The 23531-nt window shown below is 44.7% G+C and overlaps 1 protein-coding gene across 2 annotated transcripts in view; it reads right to left on the bottom strand.

Annotated features, from left to right (window-relative positions):
- SPECC1L (sperm antigen with calponin homology and coiled-coil domains 1 like) overlaps positions 1–23531 on the bottom strand; it is a 136358-nt gene that overhangs the window by 2918 nt on the left and 109909 nt on the right. For both annotated transcript variants that reach the window (XM_046025368.1, XM_046025369.1), the window contains 2 exons: positions 2383–2499; positions 1509–1568 (listed from right to left, as the gene is read on the bottom strand). In XM_046025368.1, coding sequence (XP_045881324.1) covers positions 1509–1568; positions 2383–2499 — 177 coding nt within the window. The remainder of the gene's footprint in view (positions 1–1508; positions 1569–2382; positions 2500–23531) is intronic.

Below are 23531 nucleotides of genomic sequence, written 5' to 3'. Positions count from 1 at the left end.
CTGCCCCAGAGCCCCACATAGGAGAGCCCCTGCTCCCGGCCACGGCCCTCTGAGGCTCGTTATCATCTTCTCTGGGGCCTTCAACCCTGTCTGCCTCCTTTCTTAAACTCCTCCAGGTGGTCGTTTCTGAGCGTCTTTCTCAACCCAGTCTCTGTCCCAGGAGAGTGTCTGTGCACCCAGGGCTCCCAGAACCCAACTTTCCCATGCCCTTCACCATGGCAACCATCTGAAATCATCAAAAACACTTTTCTGATTGTATCCTGCAGAATACCAGTCGTGTGAGATACCAGCTGATGAAAACGAATGTGGGAAGAGCCAGGACTTGGATATAGAATTGGGAGGCCCCCCCAAAGAGACCCACTGTTGCTGAAGAACATCCCCGTGACTTTCCAGGGGAGCCTCGCTCCAAGCACTGCTCTGGGAGGTTCCGGGGTGAGGCCATGGACAGCGGGTTGGAATGGGCCACCCAATTATGACTTGGTATAGAAAAGAAAAACATGTTTGTTCAATATAAAGATTTTTGGGGTTCGGGGGGAATGGCCCACTTTAATATGTTGGAACTTCCCACGTGATGTAAAATACCCACATAACAGAAAACATTTCAATAATGGTAACTTCTCTTTCTCTGTACAACTGAATAGAGACCACCCTAAACAAGCCTATTTCAAGTCAGAAGATAGACTTCTGGACCTCTACGTGAACACTCCTGTGGGGTAAATATGAATGTAAACACTTCTTCAAAGCCATCCAGCTGTTACCAGTCAGGCCGAGGGGTGCCCTTGGGGCACTGACCTGGCTTCATGGGGCTCTTACTGCAGAACTCCCCAAGCTGCACGCCGGCCACCGTGTGTCCCTGCATGATACCAATATCACGGTACCGAGTTTATATAACCTCAGTGTTGCTGGGTGGAAGGACTGGCTCTGCATCTGGATGCAGTACCTTCTTCAGAAAGTCAGACATGGTGATGGGGCAAGAGCTCCGACAGAAGCACGTCGGTTGTGAGCTACTGTGGGTGCTGGGCAGTGGTGTGATGACCCTAAAACATGAGGGTTTTCTACAGCTCATGTCTCACACCTGAGTGGCGTCTGCCACCGTCCCTGTGAAGCACGGGAGTGCCTGCTTGGCCTCTAAAGTCTCCTTCTTTGACAAAAGGCAGACAGACCTGGAGGAATGTGCCTCTGACAGTGACTGGTTACAAACTTGTTAGCATTTTTTTCTTCTGGACTCTAAGGAAGTCAAAGCTGCTGGGGCTGTAGGCAGGATGACTCTATCCAACTTAGGGTGCTTCCTTTGGACACTTCACATGAGGCATAAAGCGCCCATGGGATGGAGGTGAAAGCCTGGCTTGCACCTCTCTGACGGGACATTCACTTGGCTGGCGAGGGCCTGGGGGGACCCCCATCCTCACCCACTAGCCCCTTGATCATCAGGCCACCACAACACCTAGGATCTCCCTTAATGAGAAGGATACTCTTCCTAACAAAGAGGGACCCTGCCAGTGACTCACCAGTGTGGATTTGATGCCGACGCTCTCAGCTGCCTGGAAGGCCAGTGTGAAGTTCCTTCGCTGTAAAACAAACTGTGTGATTAGAGCGGACAAGGAAGGCCAGGAGGAAGGGGACCTGCACTACTCATGCTGCTGGGGAAGATGGACAGCCACCTCTATGTGGTACCAGAATGAACCTACACTGGACCCTTGAAGCCCCCATTGACCCTGACCGCCCCTCCGCAGGGCTCTCCCGCTCCTCTTGGAACCAGCCATGGAGCAATCTCCACACACTCGTTCTTTTCTCACTGTGCAAAAAGACCACTTTCGACATGTCAGTCCTGAGGCACCTGGACCTGGACCCAAAAGCTCATCAGAAACACCCGTTAAGTGAGCTTTCTCCCCGGGAGGAATCTTTAAGCATTATCTGAGGGGAGAAGGGGACCAGAGGAGGGCTCAGGTCTGGGACCTCTCCCCGTGTCCCTCTGGGCAGGGGCTGTCCCCGACCCAGTACCTGAGCAAGCTCCCTAAGTGGGATGACTGGACGACATAAGGCTAGCAGGAGACCGGCCCGGTGTGGGAAGCACTGCCCAGACCACTCACGCCCTAAGTGGCTCTCAAGAGTAAAGCCCTCGATCTTAAATGTCATCACCCAGGAAGGCTGACTGCTCCCACTGGGAATGTTGTCCTTGGGGAATGCTGAACCCACCAAATGTCCCACACAAGGTAGGTCAAGGGACTGGTTGGCTCAGCACAAATAACTCAATCCCAGAATAAGACTAAGCTGGGAGGGGGCCGCTGTGAGGCAGTGTTGTGGCAGGGGCCCTACAGATGGGAAGCTCTGCCTCTCCTGTGTGGTAAGGATGCCAGGAGCTGGGCTGTTTCATCAGCCTACCTTATCTTGGCTGTTCAGCTCTTGATACGGAATGTGGGCCGGAAGGTACGTATGCAGGAGAGCGCAGAAGGCCAGCCCGTCATTCCAGCTGCTGCTGAAGTTCGTAATGTCAATATTCTGAAGGAAAAGAAAAATACATGTAAGTAACACACCCTGTGATCTTTTCAGGGGCATGTCATGGAGGGGGAAGGCAGCCTCAGATGCCACATGGCCTCCAAACTCCAGGTAGGGGAGCTTCTGGAGAAGGCACAGTGTGTTATGGGTCATGTCCCAAGACCAGCAGAGGTCAGGGATTGACCTTTTCAGCAGGTGCCCATACCATCCTGCCCACTGCCTACAGGTCACCATCCCCCTGGCCGCACACATCTGGGTCACTGCCCTTTCGTGTGAAGAGCTTTGGGCACAGGGAGCTGGTTGGCAGCTCTGCAGCCTTGCCGGGCCCTGGGGAGCAAAAGTGCTATGTTAAGAAGTTAGGATTCATTCTGACTTCACCTATGAGGGCTCCAGACACAGACTTACTATCTATCAAAACCTCTGTGTTCTGAGGACATCAACAGCTGCCTTCTTGCCTTAGGAGACACTGGGAGCCGACTGATGCTGGGGCTGTGTGCTTCCCCACAGAGCTTCTCCACAGATCACCTCGGTTTTCTTTGAAGAGGTGCCTCTTTCCACATTCATAGTAAATTATTTGCAACTATAAAAATAACCTATTCAGAATAGCTGACTATATGATAACACAGTTTGGCTGATCTGTAGCCTTTACCCTTATTTGCAAGAATCCTTTTGAAGTTGAAACTCCACAGTTAAATTTTGGAAATTCACACACTTTATATGTCAATGCCACAGACCCAAAAAGAGAATACTTCCCAAACACCTCTTGTTTGAGGCCCCAATGTTTCTTTCACGCAGACTTCAACTGCACCAAGGGTGAGCTCCTAGAGGACTGGGAAGCCCAGACTTTATTAGTGAAGGCAAACCCCCCACTCCTGGATAGAGGTTGCCACTCCTCCCAGGGACAAGTGATCACAGCGAAAAGAATACTATGTATATGTGTATAGGGTTTTACAAACTCTGCCATCCTTCACCCCAGGTTTACAAACTGTTAGGTCCTCACACCAAGTAGGGGACCTGGGGCTCATGGACAAGGGGCAGGTGGGGAGAATAGGACTAGGCTGGGCAAGTGGCCCTTCCAGGAAGACAGTCTAGATCCAGACTCACAGCTTGCAGTCGGTCCCCTTAGAAAAGCAGCAAGTAGCGTGAAAGAGCACAGGGCTGAACTTTTCATCAGCCTCATCACTGAACCGATTTCTCTGGCCCCTGACTCCAGACACCCAGAATGCTGCCCTCTGGTTGTGTGTGTGTGGGGGTGGGGGGTGGGAGCTTCTACTCAAGCGCAAGCCTTCGAAAAGGCAGCAGCTCTGTGGGCCATCATTCCAGAGGTCATTTCCCCTTGGTAACCCGGTTATCTGGGGCAGCCAGTCACACCAACTCGGCATGAAAGCATTGTTCATAAACTGTGGTGAGAAAAAGTAGCAGATTAAAGCACAAAAGAATGCAAACCTGCCAAGAGTTATAGGGAAGGTCTCCACAAACTTACAGGGCCATCTGACTTGGCTTCCTTAAGTGCCCCCACCAGCCCACCAACTCCTCCCTGGCCACCGGGGCCTGGTAGGTCCTCCCTGCCTCCAGGCGGCAGCCTTCACACTTCTGGCCAGGACACAGCCCAAACAAGCATTCCTGATCTAATTTTGACAGGCCCCGCTCCAGGGAACAAGGATAGCCCCTGCCTCCCATGAGGGCACTGTGCACTCAGCGGTGTCCGATGGTTACTGCTGATTGCTGCCGCAGCAAAGGGGCCTCTTTAATCTCGTCTGAATCTCAGGAAGCAGCCAGCCAGGAGCGCCAGGGAAGTCAGTGCCACCTGGGAGGAAACGAATCAGGGAAGGGAAGTGACCTGTCCAAGGTGCTGGGCTGGCAGCAGGGAGGACAGGGTGTCATTCCAATTCCATTATCACCTAGGAGCAGTTTCAGGTAAGGAGGCTGGGACTCAAGAAGGCCCAGGTTCCAGAGCTGACCTGGGTGGTTATTCAAACTCAGGTCCATCCAAAGCCCGTCCACACTCCTCCTAGGAACCCGGCCAGACCTCATGACGAGTGCCTGATCAAAGAGCCCAGGGCACCTCATATCATCGCCTGAACGACAGAGCAAGTAGCCTCTTATGGATGAGTCCAACGCCTGTGGGAGGTCAACAGCAACATGTGGACGCTGAGGACTCCCAACCCTTGCCCCCAGAGGCCACATTCATTTCTGGAGGAAAACAAATCTCCACTTCCTGCCGCCACAGCCCCCTCTCCAGCTCCCTGAAAGGCAGGCGTCTGGCAGAGCCGCCTACGTGCCTGGCCTCCCCGCGCCACAGGGCAGAGGCTCCTGTAGCAGAGGAAATGGCTGCGCCCCAGCTCCCCAGCTGTGGGAACCCCAGCCTTCCCCAGCTTCCTCAACACAAACCCAACCTCAAGCCTGGAACCTCCAGGCAGAGCAGCGGCTTCATTTACAAAACATGCCAAAGAAATTTAAACAATGAGGAAACAATGGCCTCTTGAGTTCCAGGGTAGGGGAGTTAACTTTGAAGTACCTGACAACCAAACTTCCAAATCAAAACAAGGTCCAAGCCCAGGCAGACTGGCAGGTGTCTCCGCCTCCTCCAGCTGGCGGGAGCCAGGCTGGGCACTGTACCCTGCAGAGGACAGCGAGGCCATTACACACCAAATCCAAGTGAGAGACCTCTGAGTGCTCTGGCCCCTGTCCCTCTACCTCCTCACCCCTCCAGAGAGATGGCCGGGGCGGGGGGATGAGGCCAGGGCTTCAAGGGAAGCAAAGAAAAGCCTAAAATCTGAGATAACAGGCCCCAGGCAAGGCTGCCACCACCCCACATCACCACAGCAGCGCTGGGCCGGCACCTTCTGCTCCCCCGTCTCACCACTTTCATCAGGGCTAAAAAGTCAAATTACTGGGAAATAACACAGATCGAACAGAGAAAAGTCTATATAAACAACAAAGCCAGTTCTCTGAGGCTGAAAAGGGTGCAAGAAAATTCAGATGGAAGACGAAAAGGTCCCCTGGCTTCCTCTCTGGAGCTCTTGATTACACAGCTATCAATTTAGGTTTAAGAAGCCACCTCATCATGAAGTTCAATTATCTGTAATGGTCCTATGACATTCACAGATACACTTTTTTGACATGTTTACTTACTTCACAAAGGTTGTCTAGAAATGGACTATTTTTAAAAAGTGGCATTTTTCTGTGCCTAAGGAAAAACCCTTGACTGTAAAGCCTGAGTGCACCTCTATCTGGGCAGAAAGGCCCAGTGACATTTTGTAGATCAGTGCAGGGGCTGCAGAGGGTCAAGGGGCTTCCACCCACACAGGTCCTGATCCCTACATGCACGGCTGCTTCAGCAGGCCAGTCTACACCTTTAAAATAAACTATTCTTAAAGCCCAAAAAACGATGTTTTGAGGGGAATATGTACACTAATGGAAGGACTTTCTATTGCTCACTATTCACAGTCAATGGTGCCAATATCTCTAAGGGAACAATTTTCTTTTTAAAATAGGAACAATGGAACATACTAGTAATTATAATACAAGTTTCTAATTAATAAATTCAGATTTTGCATTTGGTTCTCAGGTCAACTCGGGACTTTTCTACTCTTCCAGATAAGTCTATGTTTGGATTAGGTGGACAAAAATGAGAGGGTTATGATATGTGTCAGAACAAAAGTTCAAGAAAGCACTCAGCACAGACTCAAATGAGGCACTCTGTCGCATTTTCCCCTACAGGCTCACGTCCTCCCATCCAATAAATGTCCACTAAGAGATCTGACCAGGCAGGTGGATGTGGCCTGCTTTAGAAGCTCATCTGCTGTCCTTTTCACCATCATAAAAACTCAGACCTAGACTCGTAAAATCGCCTAACACCTCACACCCCTCCACAGGACCAGCTGGGCATTTCCCACTTGCTCCTTCTGGAGCTGGGCCGGAAGCCTTCACCTGCTCCAATGACTACGACAGGAGGTTGTCCTCTGCCTGCGGGCTTCAGATGGCCCCACTTTGGTGTGCCCTTGTATGCACTGAGAGTTGAGGGGCGGGGTAAGAGAGCGAAAGTTACACAAATCTCCACAGAGAAAGATAAAAAATGTTATAAAACATCTTAAAAATGTTTTAATTTGTCTGAAGTTTAATTAAGGGCCATAAAATACACTCCCAAATACCACATGTTCTTTAAATAGTTATTAAGGTTCTGATCTATTTAAGGAAATGCCACTTTTATGGGCATAGGGCAAGAAGCCAAACACAATGCATGATTCATCTCTCTGCTCACACCGATTTCCTTAGACCTGTCTCAACTGTTGACAGTGGTGTCACAGACCCAACACAGGCAGAAAGGCAGGGTCTTCCCTTGACTGAAGATACTGGGAATGCCACCTGCTGGGTGTCACAGCCCAGCCTTCAGGAGGTACAAGTGGATTACAAACAAAACCCCTACCCAATTGCTTCAGCCCCAGGCCAGGGGAAATCTGGGAGAAGCAGATAGGGGTATCCTTTTCTGTGTGGTATGGCAGGGGGATGTGATGTCTAAAAGAGAGGTAAAAAATATCAACAGACAGTATTTACCACTGCTAGTAGTATTAAACACAGAAGGCCCCAGAAGACCCTGGAAGTTAACAAGCAAAAACCTGCTTGGTGTCCAGGGCTGCCACGGTGTAAAGTGTCAGGCCCAGTCTGGTTGCAGATCTAAGGGTGCTGCCCTGGAGACTTTTGTGCCGTCTCCCTTATAAAGTTTAGCCAAGCTCTGCTCCAGGTCAGGGAAGAGGAGAGGAGGGGAGAAAAGGGGACGGCAGGCTTGCTTGTCCTTGTCCACGAGGCTTGCTCATCATGAAGTCCAGGTGTTGGGACTACATGGTAAAGCAGGGATAAGGAAGGAAGGCAGGGCAGAGAGCCCAGGCTGAGCCAGCGATCTTGAACACAGGGCCCTGCATCTTATGCCTCTTGTCGGGGGAGGGGGTTCCAACGAAGACCTTCAATCTTCACTGTGCATCAGAATCACCTGCAAGGCCTTTTCAAGGCAACAGGCTCAGCTCTACCCCAGCGAGGCTGACCCAGCTGCCCAGACACTGATTTTCTTTGAAGGTCTCCAGATGACCCAAGTCTGGACTGATCTAAAGACTGCTGATGGGTGGAAGTGCAGTGGACAGGAACATTAAAAAGGTCAAATCCGGGAGTTCATGATGATGCTCACAGAAGCACACCCAGCCCAGCTTGGAAACCACTCATGATCCTGAGTGCTGGGAAATCAAGGGAGAGGACCAAGCACAGGATGGAACTTCCCTGACCAAAATGGATGGCAGGGCAATTAAACAGCTGACAAAGGAGTCTGTGAGGAGGAATTCCAATGAAGCAGGAGGGACTGACAGAAATGGAATGGCATCACTTGGCAACAATGAGGATGAGGGGCCAGTGCTACCTCAGAGAGAGAGCCGGTCCTGCTCTGCTACCTGGAGAGACGGACACAACTCCCAGCTCAGGTGTTTCTGCCAAAAACTAGAACTGGAATCAGAACTAACCTCTAGTTCTATTTTCTAGCTTATACCAGGGGGAACACCACAGGGATGGAGTCAGCAAAACCTAAAATATAGAGGTTCTGTTAAGATACGTGATCCAGTTCCTTCAAGAACACAAACTGAAAAGAAGGGGAAGAAGGGTGAAATTTAAGATTAAAATTGACTAAAAGAAGTATATTATCCAAATGCGAAATGTGAGCCTTATCTGGATCTTAATTCTAGCAAACCAACTATAAAACCATGTTTCAATCGGGAAGTTTAAACTAAATGCGAGATGACATTAAGGGGCTGGGATTGTTCTGGAAACCTCCAGGTGGGGGTGGAGAACTCGAGGACTATGTGCAATGACTTGTGCCCAGGGAACGTATGTGCAAGGTCGCTTTACCACTCTCATTACTTTAGTGGGTATCTGAAAATTTCCATAAAAAAACCAAGCTACAACTCAACAACCCTAATTAAAGACAAACCACCCAACTGCCCAAATGCAAAACGGGCAAAGAATCTAAACAGACATTTTTCCAAAGATGACAGATGGATGGCCAACAGCATACAAGAAGATACTCAACTCCATCAGTCAATAAGAATTATAAATCAAAACCACGAAGAGCTACCACTTCATATCCAACAGGATGCATATTATTTCACAAAATGGAGTGATAAGTGCTGGTGAGGATGTAAAGAAATGAGGATTATATAGTGCTGGTGGGAATGCAAAATGTGGTGGCCACTGCAGCAGGCCCTCGGTGAGTCACACAGAGAACTGCTGGGTGACTTGGCACTTCCACTCGGGGCACACGCCTCAAAGAAGTGCACACCGGTGTTCAAACTAATCCCTGTACAGGAATGTCCACAGCAGCATTACTCACAACAGCCAAAACGTGGAAACAACCAAGCAACAAATGTCCATTTGAAAAAAATAGATAAACACGATGTGGTATGTCCACGCGATGCCATCTTTTTGAGTCCACAGAAAAGAAAATGAAGTACTGACACATGTTACTATGTGGATAAATCTTCAAACATTCTGCTGGGTGAAAGCTAGACACACAGGCCACATGTTGTATGACACAGCTTATATGCAGTATCCAAACCGGTGAGAGTCAGAGACAGAAAGCAGATGAGTGGTCACCAGGGGCTGGGAATACGGAGTGACTGCTAATGGGGATGGGGGCTTCCCTTTGGGGTGAGGAAACGTTCCGGAACAAGACAGTGGTGATGGCTGTACAATACTGTTAATGTATTTCATGTCCCTGCCCTGTGGACTTAAAATGGCTGGAATGGTAAAATTTTAGGGTATGTCTATTTTACCACAGTGAAAAAAACAAAACAAAAAAATCTCAACAAAGTGGCAGAGGTTCTGAAGTAGTTCATGCTCAGTAGACTCTATACACTGAGTAGATCTCATAAGCAGCTAAGTCATCCTAGAGTGTTCACTGAACAGTTATGTTGCTTAAATGTAATGATTCAAGAGTGGGTTTTATGGGAATTTTTATGGTCTTACTTTAAAAAAAAAATTCTTGGGCGCCTGGGTGGCTCAGTGGGTTAAAGTCTCTGCCTTTGGCTCAGGTCATGAACCCAGGGTCCTAGGATCGAGCCCCGCGCCAGGCTTTCTGCTCAACAGGGAGCCTGTTTCCCCACTCTCTCTCTCTGTCTGCCTCTCTGCCTACTTGTGATTTCTCTGTCAAATAAATCAATACAATCTTTAAAAAAAAATTCTTAAAAACAAGTAGTTGAATGTAGGAGGCAGGTTATCAAGCTGCTCCCTTCACCTCCGGGATAAACCAAGCAACTACAGCATCTAAGAAGGAACCTGATCATTCTCTGTGCATGGCTGCTTCAAAGTCCAGAGGGAAGCTGCCAGGATTCTCTAGGGGAGGCAGCCAGGTTTAGCCACAAAGATGTCGCCCAAAGTAGCAAGCACACTTCTAGCATAAGCTCCAACTGTACTGAAACTTCACAAAGACAAAACCTAAGGTACAATAATAACATTTTGAGTTTAATATGTTATAAACTGTTTCAGTCAAATGAACCTATTTTGGAGGAACAATTCAGAGTAAGCCAATGTCACCCAAAGAGATGGGATTAGTGTCCCTACGTTTCCCATAAATCCCTCCAAAGGGAGACTTTCACAGGAACCAGGATGCCTCTTTTTTTTTTTTTTTAAAGATTTTATTTATTTATTTGACAGATCGAGATCACAAGTAGGCAGAGAGTCAAGCAGAAAGAGAGAGAGGAGGAAGCAGGCTCCCCGCCGAGCAGAGAGCCTGATGCGGAACTCGATCCCAGGACCCTGAGATCATGACCCGAGCTGAAGGCAGAGGCCTAATCCACTCAGCCACCCAGGTGCCCCCAGGATGCCTGCTTTTTGAAAATTCAGGAAAACTGCCACCAGGAAGGGACAGCAGGCAAGAGCTGCTGGCTAGGTCATAGGTGATTCATGAGCCCTGGGCATGCTGTGAGCAGTCTTATGAGCAGCTTAGGAATTAGTTCTGCCTTTTCTAGATTTAGTTTAGCTTTGGCAGGGGTTATTACTCACTAAAATGCAATTTGAACTAAAGGAGACACTCACAGTAATCCTCAAGCAACATTTACCATGGTGTGTGCTCTGGGGAAGGGCTTGGCAGAGGAGGAAGAAAGAAGCTATGTCTCCCCATCCTAACCTCCAAAGGTTTCCCTGAGAATTTATGTGTCTGAGGGCAAGAAAATTAGGCATTCCAAAATATCCTTGGGATGGTCTCCTTTAGTTTATCCTTAAGACAAATGCCACCAGTTTTGTACTCAGGCTCTGAAACAGACGGATGCAAGGTAATCTGGGTGCTGTGGGCCTTGAAGGCTGCCCAATGTAAGAAGCCAGGGCTCACACAAAAATCCTGTTCAAATGCCTTCTATGAGAAAAGGTGACAGAAATAAGCTCTTTAGCTTGCAAGGCTGACTCCTCCTCCATTTAAGTCTTAGGAAATTTTTTACACCTATGTGAAAGCCACCGCTCTGGAAAAGCAGAGCGGTGTGAGAGAGGTATCATAGGTTTTAGAGTCCCACGGACTGGGCTGTGAATGTTGGGGCAAGTCCCTAGTAGCTCCAAGACACTGGGGCCAGTTTACCTTGGAGGCCTCTCCATTCTCTCATATGCAAAATGGGAAAGATAACCCAATTACAAAGATTTACTAAGACAGAGTCTGTGAGGTACAGGGAACAGCTCCTTCAGCTGGAGCTTGACATATCTGGCCCCACTCCCACCTCCCCCAAGATGGTGGTGATTCCACCTTCCAGAGCACAAACAAGCATGAGATAGGAGACTGCTGTCCCTGCCCCAGGAGAGGCCCTGGAGTACCAGGAGACAGACATGCTGGTTCCAAGTCCCTCTCCTCTAATGCACACCCTGGAACTTCGAGACACCTGCCATCTGGGCCAGAGATGAAGAAGGTCTGATGGCTCTGTGACAGTCATACGGACTTCTGTCACATGTCTCCCCTGTACCTACTGCAACGAACAGCACTTATATGACTTCGTTTCTCCCTCTCAGACGTATTCCTGCCAAGCACTGACGTGGGAAACCTAACACACTCTTCAGGCACTTCACAAAGGTTTGCTGAATGACTGCTGGATTACATGCTCATTTAAGAAAACTCCAAGAGTATGTAGAGAAATTTAGGAAAAAAGGTCCCGAGGATCTGAAAGTTTCAGTATGGAGATAGGTCTTAAAAAAAAAAAAAGCTTCAGCTTCTAAAAATGAGGGCTGCTAAAAAATAATACTTATAAAGCGTGAAGGATAGACACAAAATATACCTAGACTCATCCAAATACCTTAAATTTTAAAAATGTAATTTATGCACAAAAGGATAGGACCATACAGAGACTACAAGACATTATCCCATGCAGAGCAACGATTTAGGCCAGCACACTGGTGGCACACCCCTAACAGGGAAGGTGCTCATTTGGATGCATCGTTATCTTCCTGGTACTCAAGTTTCAGGGGAGAATTGCCTGCCCCTGAGAACACATACCCAGATAGAACTTGAGCCTAGAAAGAGTACTGATCTTCCCTGGCACGGCACTTCCATTTCTGAAATCAAAGGGAGTGCACAGGGAATGTATCCGGTCTGACCCAGGACACCCCGTTACAAGGAAGCCTGGATGTGAAATGCAGTGGTCTTTCAGTAGCTTGGGAAGGAAATGGTCTCAGGAAAGAGATGCTCAATGGAATGCTCACCTTAAGATGAACTCATCTTATTGCTGAAGGCAGGAATTAACGTGTCCTTTCAAATCTTTCAGGGTATTTGTTTCCACACCTATAAGGTACCATTCTAGCAGAGGGAAAATGGTGAAACATCCAAAAAACAGGTATCACACCTGTGGAACCACCATCCTCTTGTACCCCCAAACTCGGTGGTTTACTTATTTTCCCATTAGTGTAGTAAATGTGAAGGGAAATGGTGAAACACTTTCCTCTGAACCAAACATAACCAGTTACCACCAGTGGGAGACCATGATGCTGTCACAAGGGAGCAGAGGAGCCTACATGCCATTGGAGCCCTATACATGACACTTTACTCCTGACCCCATACTTTTCTGGTTTTGTTTTGCATGCAAGTTGTTCACAGGCACTTTTTGTGGTTTCTTGGTTAAAAAAAGCACATTAGGATGCAGCCAGACAGAGAGGGCTGAGGGTCAGAAGGGGAATATGATGCAGAAGAAGTATAAAGGCCACTTAAAACTGGATTCCACATAGTGCAGTCATGAATGCTTATGATTATAAATCTGAGTCATTAAAAAGGTTAAATTGTGCCCAGGAGAAGGCATCATTTTAAAAGGCCTGGAATACGATTATGTTTCAGAAATAATTTCAGAAGTTCCTTGAGGGCAAAGGTCATGCTCTAGACTGCATGATATCCTTCCTTGTATTTGATGACCATTCTGGTTGTGCACAGGCACATCACTAAAGAAGACACATGGATGGCAAACAAGCACATCGAAAGATGCTCCACGCCATTCATTCCCAGGCGACTGGAAAATGAAAACCATGCTGAGATAGCGCCACATAATTATTAGAACGGCTGGAGGCCAACCACACGAAGTCCCCATGAAGATGTAAAGGAACTGGAATGCTCCCGCACTGCTGGTGCAGCCACTCTGGAAGACAGTCTGGCAGCTTCTTAAAAAGTAACACCTATACCTACCACATGAGCCAGCCAATCCACTTTTCAGATGTCTTTGCAACCACCCACACATGAATGTTCACAGGAGCTTTACTTAGAAGCAACAACTGGAAACAACCCAATGTCTAGCAACAGCTGAATGGATAAACAAATGGTGATGTATCCATAAAATGGACTTGTTCTTCAGAAAAAAAAAAGGAAATGAATTCTTGATATACACAATATGAATAAATCTCACAATCATTATGCTAAGTGACAGAAGCCAGAACCCTCCCCAAATTATACACACTATGGTCCCATTTATACAGAATTATAAAAAATGCAAACACTACACAGTGACAGCAGACCGTGGTTGCCTGGGGGCGGGTGTGGGAAAAGGCAGGACAAAGAGGATACAGAGAGGCTTAAGAAATCTTCTGTGGACGTCGATATATTCACCATGTGTGGGGATGTTTCACAGGCATATGTATGTCAAAAGTCATCAAATTGTAAACTTTAAATATATGGTTTATTATATGTCAATTCTTCCTTAAAGCATCTGTTTTTTTCAAACAAGGGATCCCAGGGCCACAAACACATCTGGGTGTCACCTACATCCTTTGTTTTTAAGCTTTGTCCTTCTTCTCAGTGTTTCAGAGTGCTGTAACTGAATGTAGTTTCCAGTTAGACCGTGGTGAACCAAACACAGTCCAAGAAACTCTGATGGAACCCACACCCTGGGTGGGTTCGGAGAAGGCAGTCATGACCCTGAGATCTCAGGGTGCAGTATGGTCCTTGCTATGCAGAACCATACAGGCAAATGCATCTAGCTTTCATAAGGTAGACTTTTTTGCCAGATTGCCCCTACTCTACCCAGGTTCCCTCTCACCTGTGAGGCAATATTTTTTTTTTTAAGATTTTATTTATTTATTTGACAAAGAGAGATCACAAGTAGGCAGAGAGGCAGGCAGAGAGAGAGAGAGAGAGAGAGGGAAGCAGGCTCCCTGCTGAGCAGAGAGCCCGATGCGGGACTCGATCCCAGGACCCTGAGATCATGACCCGAGCCAAAGGCAGCGGCCCAACCCACTGAGCCACCCAGGCGCCCTGTGAGGCAATATTTAAAAAAAATCTATCATTATAAGGTTCTGCCAGGTTAGTGTCACATTACTGGCTGTTCTACCTAAATAAAAGAAAAGTCTCTGTGGCAGACTGGATTTTGCGAAAAAGGCCACAGCAATATTTCTGGCCCTATATCGTCTCCAGAACTTCGTTGTGTCCCATCAGGAGATGGAATCTAGCTCCCTTTCCCTTGCAACTGCACAGGCTTTTGCGACTATCTTGACTAACAGAATGTGGCAAAAGAGATGCCGCATGACCCCCAAAACTAGGTCATTAAAAAATGAGGGGCTACTGCCCATATCACTCGTGAGACATTTCCCCTGGAACACAGCCAGCATGCCGTGAGGAAGCCCAGGCCACATGGAGAAGCTGCATGTAGGATTCCAGTCCCAGCTCAGTGAAAATCTCAGCTACCATCAGCCACCAGACATGGTGAGAGCAGGAGCTTCAGATGAAGCCAAATGGAGTAGAGATGAGCTGTCTCCACTAAGCTCCACCCAAACTGTAGATTTATGAGCTAAATAAATGTCATCATTATTTTAAGCCATTAACTTTTGGGGTGGTGTTTGTTATGCAGCAGTAGGTAACCAGACCAGCCTCTTTCTCCTGATGCCCATTTGGAAAGGAAGCTAGTTTGTCTTTCCTCCTCCCTCCAGTACCTAATGGTTAATTACCCTTTCCATAATTATATATCATGAGGCAGCAATAGAGCATCTTTACAAATTACCTGCTTCTACAGAGAGGTCATCCTAAATTTCCTGAATGACCTCAGGCTAAACTTATTTGTGAAAAGCCAGAGCATCATGTATATAATAAAATTAACCTGTCAAATTTCAACTCCTCTGTAGACTTCATATTGTTATGCTGGCATCGCATCCAAAGTCAATCTCTCTCTCTCTCTCACACATACACACACACACACACACACACACACACACACACACACACAATTTTCTCATGATGTAAGGCAGTAAAGGACTGTGTGTGCTATCTGATATATAAAGATTATTTGACCCAAATAATCTAATGATTCGGCTTTTAGCAAAATAATGAAACAGCTCCTGAAACTGTTATTTATCTGATTTCTCCTTTATTTCTCAGTATTACTCATAATAAAAATTCCCATTTATTGGAAATTTAGTGAAGAGCCTGGGACCCTGCTGCGGAGGCAGGATGGTTGGTGGCGAGAGCCCAGCTGGGTGTCTGGAAGCCCAGGTGTATGATCTCGGGCAAGCCTGCCATTTCTCTGATTTGAAGTTTTGTCACCTGAGAGGTGAAACTCCACCTATAGGATTCCTAGGGGTCATCTCAAGTCTGATATTCTCCAACTTCTGAAAATGGAATTGTGGGTGCTAATTCAGATTAAGTAGCTCAAATTTTACCCAAGCAAATGAACTCCTGTAACAATTACCTTATAGCTAACCAATTCAAACCATGTTCCCACATTCAGCAGGTGGGTGGGAGTTAAATGGGGGAAAGAACCAGGGGAAGAGGAACAGAACCCTGAGTTAAGAATGACAGGCTTCTCTGGCTCTGTTCAAACTCCTCAGGTCCCTTTCACTTCTCATATTTCCACAGGCCCATCCTGTCGATGAAGACATAACAGGTACATGCGAGACTGCTATCACTGTGTGCAGCCCATCATTCCTGAACATCTTTCCACATTCATGGGCCCTGAATGCAGCTCTGAAAAATGCTCGCAATCAGAAATGTAAATATCAGCACTTAGGAACTGGAGTCAGCTGGGGAAAATGTTGACTGGGTAGTGTCACCTACCGCACACGAGAGTACAGATCAAACCGATGTATTGTAATGCTACTAAGCAATTAATTTTAAAAAATTATAGCCTTGACATTTCTGGAAATAGATGTTAATGGTGACTGTCAAATTATGTTTAAACAGAACCCAAGAAGTACACTGTGATTCTGGGAAAACTTGGTTTCCCAGCTGCTATGTTTGGCATTGAAAGGAATCCCCTGAAAACAGGAAACCGCTCTTTCACTCCACTGTGACCATAAGGCCATCTGCCTAACCTCCACTGTGTGCAGCGGAGAGCACAGGCCCGTGAGGAGCCGTGAGACAAGAGTGCTCCGCAGACATGTGAACTTCATGCCGGGCCACCGCCAGCTTCCTGGACAAGAGGGCACAGAATGACCAGGCTGTGGCACCATGAGTGGCCCCATGGAGAGAGCAGGTGAATATATGGAAATCCACATAAAGACTGGGTGGGACTACAAATCTGCCATTCCCTTTCCCTTTGTTCAAGTATTTTTAACCCTTGGAACACAGTGATATTTACAAACAATAAGATCTTTCTGTATGGAAACTTAAGTTTCCAACCAAACTGACAATGTAAAATTAAAAATAAATTAGACTTTCAACCTAGATTCAATTCAGATCAAAACCCTTATCTACTGCCTGCACCTTTTTTATTTTTTAACTCTGGGAAGTCATTCCTATGACCTAAGATTCCAGTTATATATAGAAGAGGAAATGAAACCATCTAAGCTGTGCATTGACTATCAGGAATTCCAAATGTATTATTTCAACTGCACTCTATCTACTGGCAGAACTCCCAGCTTTCCTGACCTCTCCCATTCCACCCACCCCTGCCTTAGTCCTAACTGAAATCACGAAGAGAGGATGCTAGGAAAGTGGAAAGGGAAGACAGGGAAGGAAGGACTGGGGGAAGAGGCACTCCATAATGTTTTTGGCATGAAAGACTGAAGACTTCTCTGAGAAGTAAGGGGAGTATCAGTGGAAATACCACTTGGATGCACTGGACAGACGAGGGGCCAGGGGTCAAATGTGCAGGGACACGTCTCTATTCCCTGTCTCAGCATGCAGTGAACAAGAGGAATCATAAGAAACCTGAGCTTTTTGGGTAAACAAAGCTACTTTATACAGAGAATTCACTCACCCCACAAGTTCTGGAATGCTGGAAATGCAGTGGCCCAAGGGAGTGTGGCAAACACCAGGTGCCCGGGCTACCCGGGTAGGCACTAGCAAGTATCATATGAATACTTCATAAATTTATTAGGAGAACTTCCTTTTCTCCTACTTGTCTACAGACAGCCTAATATTTCAAAGGAAGCTGTGGGGGACTGAGCTATTTTTAATCTGTCCATTAGTCTTACTCTACTGACTCTTCAGTTCACGAGACACACAATTCTGGGAGAAGAAAGGCTAAGTGCTCCTTTGTTGTTGCTTAGTGAAAGAGGGTGGGGGGAAAAGAAATCCAAAAAGGAAGCATGTGAGGAAATTTCCAGCTGTGGTGGAGCAGAGGTCAACAATTCCTTTTTCTAAAAAAAAAATACATAAAACTGGACAAAATTATCAAAAATAATAATTTCAGGGCTCTGGAAATGAATCAAAGGCAAATAATTTCAGGTATGAACAGTGGGAGCCTGTAGTAGCCTTCATGCCTAAAATTGCTCTCATCTGTTTTCCTCTTTTATTTTTTAAAAAACTCATAACAATGACTAAAGCAATAATTATAGTACTGTACTACTGGGTTTATAACACAAATAAATGTAACATATATGACAATAGCAGCACAAAGGAAGAGGGAAGAAAAGGACCTATATTAGAGCAGCAGTTGCTATATTTTACCATGTTAAGTCAGAAAAACCTTAAATCAACTGGGGTAAGATGTGTATTATAATCAATTCCTAGAATAATCGTTAGAATAACTTTAAAAATATGGTAATACTCAACTATATGCTTGCTACCCGCAAAAAGCATGTACACTAGAGATATGTATACCACACTAAATGTAACCCAGAGAAAGACAGAGTGGCTATATTCATATAAAATAAGGATTTCATAGCACAGAATATTCTCACAGGTAAAGAAGGTCATTTCATAATGGCAGAGGTAAATTTCTCAAGAGGACATAACCCTTCATTTTTATGTACTAGTAACAGTTATAGAATACACTGTTAAAACTACAACAAGAAGTAGAGAAATCTACAACTATAATCAAAAGATTGCAATATTCTTGGGGCGCCTGGGTGGCTCAGTGGTTTAAGCCGCTGCCTTCGGCTCAGGTCATAATCTCAGGGTCCTGGGATCAAGCCCTGCATCAGGCTCTCTGCTCAGCAGGGAGCCTGTTTCACTCTCTCTGCCTGCCTCTCTGCCTACTTGTGATCTGTCAAATAAATAAATAAAATCTTAAAAAAAAAAAAAGATTGCAATATTCTTTGCTCAAAAATGGATATAATAGGGTACCTGGGTGGCTCAGCTGGCTAAGCATCTACCTTTGGCTCAGGTCATGATCCCAGGGTCTTGGGATCAAGGCCTACATTGGGCTCCCTGCGTGGCGGGGAGTCTGCTTCTTCTTCTGCCTTTCCCCTTGGCTTGTGCTCTCTCTTTCAAATAAACAAAATCTTTAAAAAAAAATGGATAGAATAGGCAGCTATAAAATAGAGATACAGAAAATATGATCAACAATGAATGGTATCTAATTAATATTTACAGAAACTTTCTCCAGCAACATCAGACTAGCATTTTTTTTTTTTTGAAGATTTTATTTATTTATTTGACAGACAGAGATCATAAGCAGGCAGAGCAGCAGGCAGAGAGAGAGAGGAGAAAGCAGGCTCCCTGTTGAGCAGAGAGCCCAATGCGGGGCTCGATCCCAGGATCCTGAGATCATGACCTGAGCCGAAGGCAGAAGCTTAACCCACTGAGACACCCAGGTGCCCCAGACTAGCATTTTCTTAAACAAGAGACCATATTCTGTGCCACAAAATGAGTCTCAATAACTTTAAAAGGATCTGAGTCATGGAAAGTTACATTCTCTGACCATCATCAAATTTAGTTAGAAATCAGTCACAGAAAGATCTCTAAAAAATTCTCAAGTGGGGGCGCCTGGGTGGCTCAGTGGGTTAAAGCTGCTGCCTTCGGCTCAGTCATGATCCTGGGGTCCTGGGATCGAGTCCCGCATTGGGCTCTCTGCTCAGCAGGGAGCCTTTCTCCTCTCTCTCTCTGCCTGCTGCTCTGCCTGCTTATGATCTCCGTCTGTCAAATAAATAAATAAAATCTTTAAAAAAAAAAATCCTCAGGTGTTTGGAAATGAAATGAAATCCTTCTAAATAATCCATGGATCAAAGAAGAAATCAAAACAGAAAAGTATTTTGAACTGAATCAAAATGAAAAATTTGTGCAATGTACTTTTTGTATTTGAGTACTTAGGGGAAAAATTTCTAAAAAGAAGTGTCTACACCAGAAAAGAAGAAAATCTTCAAATGATGACAACTCTACCTCAAGGAACTAAAGAAAAAGAGCAAATAAAACCCAATTAGTAAGCAGAAAAAGGAAGCGACCAGAGCAAAAAGCAATGAAATGGAAAAATAGAAATAATAAAGAAAATAAAGAACTGGTTCACCGAGAAGATAAATTTTACAAACCTCCAGCTAGATTAATAAGGAAGAAAGAGAGAATACAAAAGTTGCATTATCAGGAATGAGAGCAGAGACAACCCGTCAGTTTCTACAGATACCTAGGAGACAGGAATATTATCAAGGTTATCCCAAAAATTCTACAACTCAGATGAAGTGAACAGATTCCTTGAAAGATACAGCTACCTCACTCAAGAAGAAACATAACCTGGGGCGCCTGGGTGGCTCACTGGATTGGGCCGCTGCCTTCGGCTCAGGTCATGATCTCAGGGTCCTGGGATCGAGCCCTGCATCGGGCTCTCTGCTCTGCAGGGAGACTGCTTCCTCCTCTCTCTCTGCCTGCCTCTCTGCCTACTTGTGATCTCTCTCTCTGTCAAATAAATAAATAAAATCTTTAAAAAAAAAAAAAGAAACATAATCTGAATAATTCTTTGTCCCTACTAAAGAAACTATATATTGTACTTAAAAATGTTCCTAACAAAGCCAACCAGACAAGATGACTTCACTAGGGAATTCTACCAAATATTTAAGAAGGAAGTAATACCAACTATAAATGAACTTTTCCAGGAAAGTGAAGAAGAAAGAATTCTTACCAACTTATTCTACAGTCAACATTACTAATACCAAATCTTGGTAAAGATATTATTTACAAACTGCAGACCAATATTCCTCACAGACATAGATGCAAAAATCTAAACAAAATTTTAGCAAGTTGAATTTAACTTGCTAAAAAGGAATAATACGTCATAACTAAGAAGAATTTGTCCCAAGAATGCAAGTTTGGTTTACCACTCAAAATAAATTATCTTAAGCAAATAATGGATCAAAGACGAATTCACAAGGGAAATTAGAAAACAGTAAGAGAGAGAGCATCAAATCCTAACCACCAGACCACCAGGGATGGTATAAAATAATAAGAGAAAAAGGAAAAGTAAAACTTTTCCCAAAAGACTTCAAACTTTCCCATATCGAAACTTATGGGACACAGAGAAAGCAGTTTTGGGGAAGCTTACAGCAATAAACTCTTATGCTTTAAAAAATAAGAAAGATCTTGGGGAGCCTGGGTGGCTCAGTGGGATAAAGCCTCTGCCTTTGGCTCAGGTCTTGATCCCAGGGTCCTGGGACTGAGCCCTGCATCGGATCTCTGCTCAGCAGGGAGCCTGCTTCCCTTCCTCTCTCTTTGCCTGCCTCTCTGCCTACTTGTGATCTCTGTCAAATAAATAAGATCTTTAAGAAAAAAAAAATAAGAAAGATCTTAAATCAACAAACTAACTTTAAAACTTAAGGAACTAGAAAAATAAGAACAAACGAAATCCAAAGCTAGCAGAAGAAAGTAAATAAGAAAGAACAGAGCAGAGGTAAACAAAAGAAGACAGACAATTGAAAAAATAAAAGAAATAAAAAGCTGATTCATTAAAAAGTCAGCAAAATTACAAATCTTTAGCTAGACTGACTCAGAAAAAAGAGAAGAGGCCTCAATTATTAAAATCAGAAATGAAACTGAGTGAGAATATTATTACCAAGTCTATGGAAAGGAAAAGTATGACAACAGAGTACTATAAACAATGGTCTACCAACAAACTGGATTACTAGATGAAATGGGAGAACTCCTAGAAACACAAAACCTATCAAGACTGAATTACAAAGAACAGATAATCTGAACAGATGTTTAACTAAGATAACTGAATCAGGAGCCAAAAAAAAAATTCCAGTAAGGAAAAGCTCTTGACCTGATGCGTTCACTGATGAATTCTACCAAACATTTAAAGAGCTAACCCCAATGCTTCTCAAACTTCTACTAAAATTGAAGAGGAGGGAATAATTTCTATCTCATTCTATGAAGACCACCATTACCCTGATAACAAAGCCAGACAAAGACACTACAAGAGAACAATGCTCTGGACCAGTATCTCTTATGAACACTAATGTCAAAATCCTCAACAAAATACTAGCAAACCAAATTCGACAGTACATTGAAAGGGTTTTACACCAAGACCAAGTAGGGCTTATTCCTGGAATGCAAGGATGGTTCACAACACACAAAAATTGATTTATGTGATATACTAATCACATTAACAGAATGAGGGAGAAAAAAACCCACATGATCATCTCAGTTGATACATAGAAAGCATCTGACAAAATTCAACAACCTTTCATGATAAAAATACTTGAAAAACAGGGATAGAAAGAAACTACCTCCACACTATAAAAAGCTTTGTATGAAAAACCCACAGCAAATATTACACTCAATGGTGAAAAACTGAAAGCTCTTTTCTAAGCTGAGGAAAAATAAGCCAAGGATGTCCACTTCAGCCACATCTACCCAACACACAGTTCTGGAAGTTCTAGCCAGGGCAATTAGTCAAGAAAGAGAAATAAAAGGCAAGAAGAGAAGAAGTAAAATCATCTCTATCTGCAGATGATATGATCTTCTATGTAGAAAACACTAAACATTCCACACACAAAAGCTGTCAGAGCTAATGAATTCAAAGTAGCAGGATCAAGGTCTACATACAAAAATCAGCTGCACTTCTATACACTAACAATGAGCAACCTAAAAAGGAAATCACAAAATAATTCCATTTATAAGAGCATCAGAAAGAATAAAAAAATTAGGAACTAACCTAATCCAGGAGGTGAAAGATTTGTATAATAAAACCTACAAAACACTAATGAAAGAAAGTAAAGACATCCCATATTCATAGCTTGGAAGAATTAATACTATTATGATTACTATTACCCAAAGAAATCTATAGATTCAATGCAATTCCTATCAATGTCCCAATGACAATTTTTTTTACAGAAACAGCAAAACCCTCCTAAAATCCACATGGAATCTTGAGGGACCTTGAAGAGTCAAAATAATCTTGAAAAGATAAGAACAAAGCTAGAAGACTCAAAGTTCCTGATTTCAAAACTTACTGCATAGCTCCAGTGATGAATAGTACAGTACTGGCAGAGGCAGACTTATATACCAATGGAGTAGAGTTAAGAGACCAGAGATAAACCATAAGGTTTTAAAACGTCAAGGAAATAAGTAAATAAACATTGTATATAGTCAAATGAATTGACAAGGGTGCCAACACCATTCAATGGGGAGAGGAGATTTTTCAATAAACTGGGGCTAAAGTGGTTATCCTCTGGGCAGCAGCTTCTGCTGAATCTAAGTCAGCCTCTGTACACCTTACTTAGGACATGACAAACCCCATGAGGGCAAAAGCTAAATCAAATGCTGAATCTGCTACTCTGGCATTGTCTTCCCCCTGGGATTTAGGACCCTCAAATATTGATTTAGTAGCTCTAAATTCTAATTTTAGCATCCCCACTCAGAGATTCTGAAACAAGCTCTGGACCACTGCTTTCTGTTTGGTCTCTGCACCATGCCACAAGTCGGTTAATACTCCAAGGGTTTAAAAAAACAGGGGTAAATACGGGGCTCAAGTCAATGTGTTTTTTCTTTTCTTTTCTTTTTTTTAATATTTTACTTATTTATTGGTCAGAGAGAGACAAAAAGAGAGAGTACAGGCAGGCAGAGTGGCAGGCAGAGGCAGAAGGAGAAGCAGGCTCCCTGCTGAGTAAGGAGCCCGATGTGGGACTTGATCCCAGGACTCTGAGATCATGACCCGAGCCAAAGGCAGCCGCTTAACCGACTGAGCCACCCAGGTATGTCACGTCAATGTGTTTTCTTTCTGCAGTTTTGGCTCCTGCCAAATTGATCCTAGCTGCCTAGGTTAGTCCCCAGTGCCTTTAAATACACACACATCCACACACATGCACTACTATCTTAAACAAAATCGTAATTCTCAGTAGAGTCTGGTCTGATATTCTACCTAAACAGAAGTTCATTATTTAATTTTAATTACTAATATATTCTT

The sequence above is a fragment of the Meles meles genome, chromosome 12, assembly GCF_922984935.1.
Source record: "Meles meles chromosome 12, mMelMel3.1 paternal haplotype, whole genome shotgun sequence".
Taxonomy (NCBI): Eukaryota; Metazoa; Chordata; class Mammalia; order Carnivora; family Mustelidae; genus Meles; species Meles meles.
Note: the sequence above shows the minus strand (reverse complement) of the source record. Positions and strands in the feature narration are given on the sequence as shown.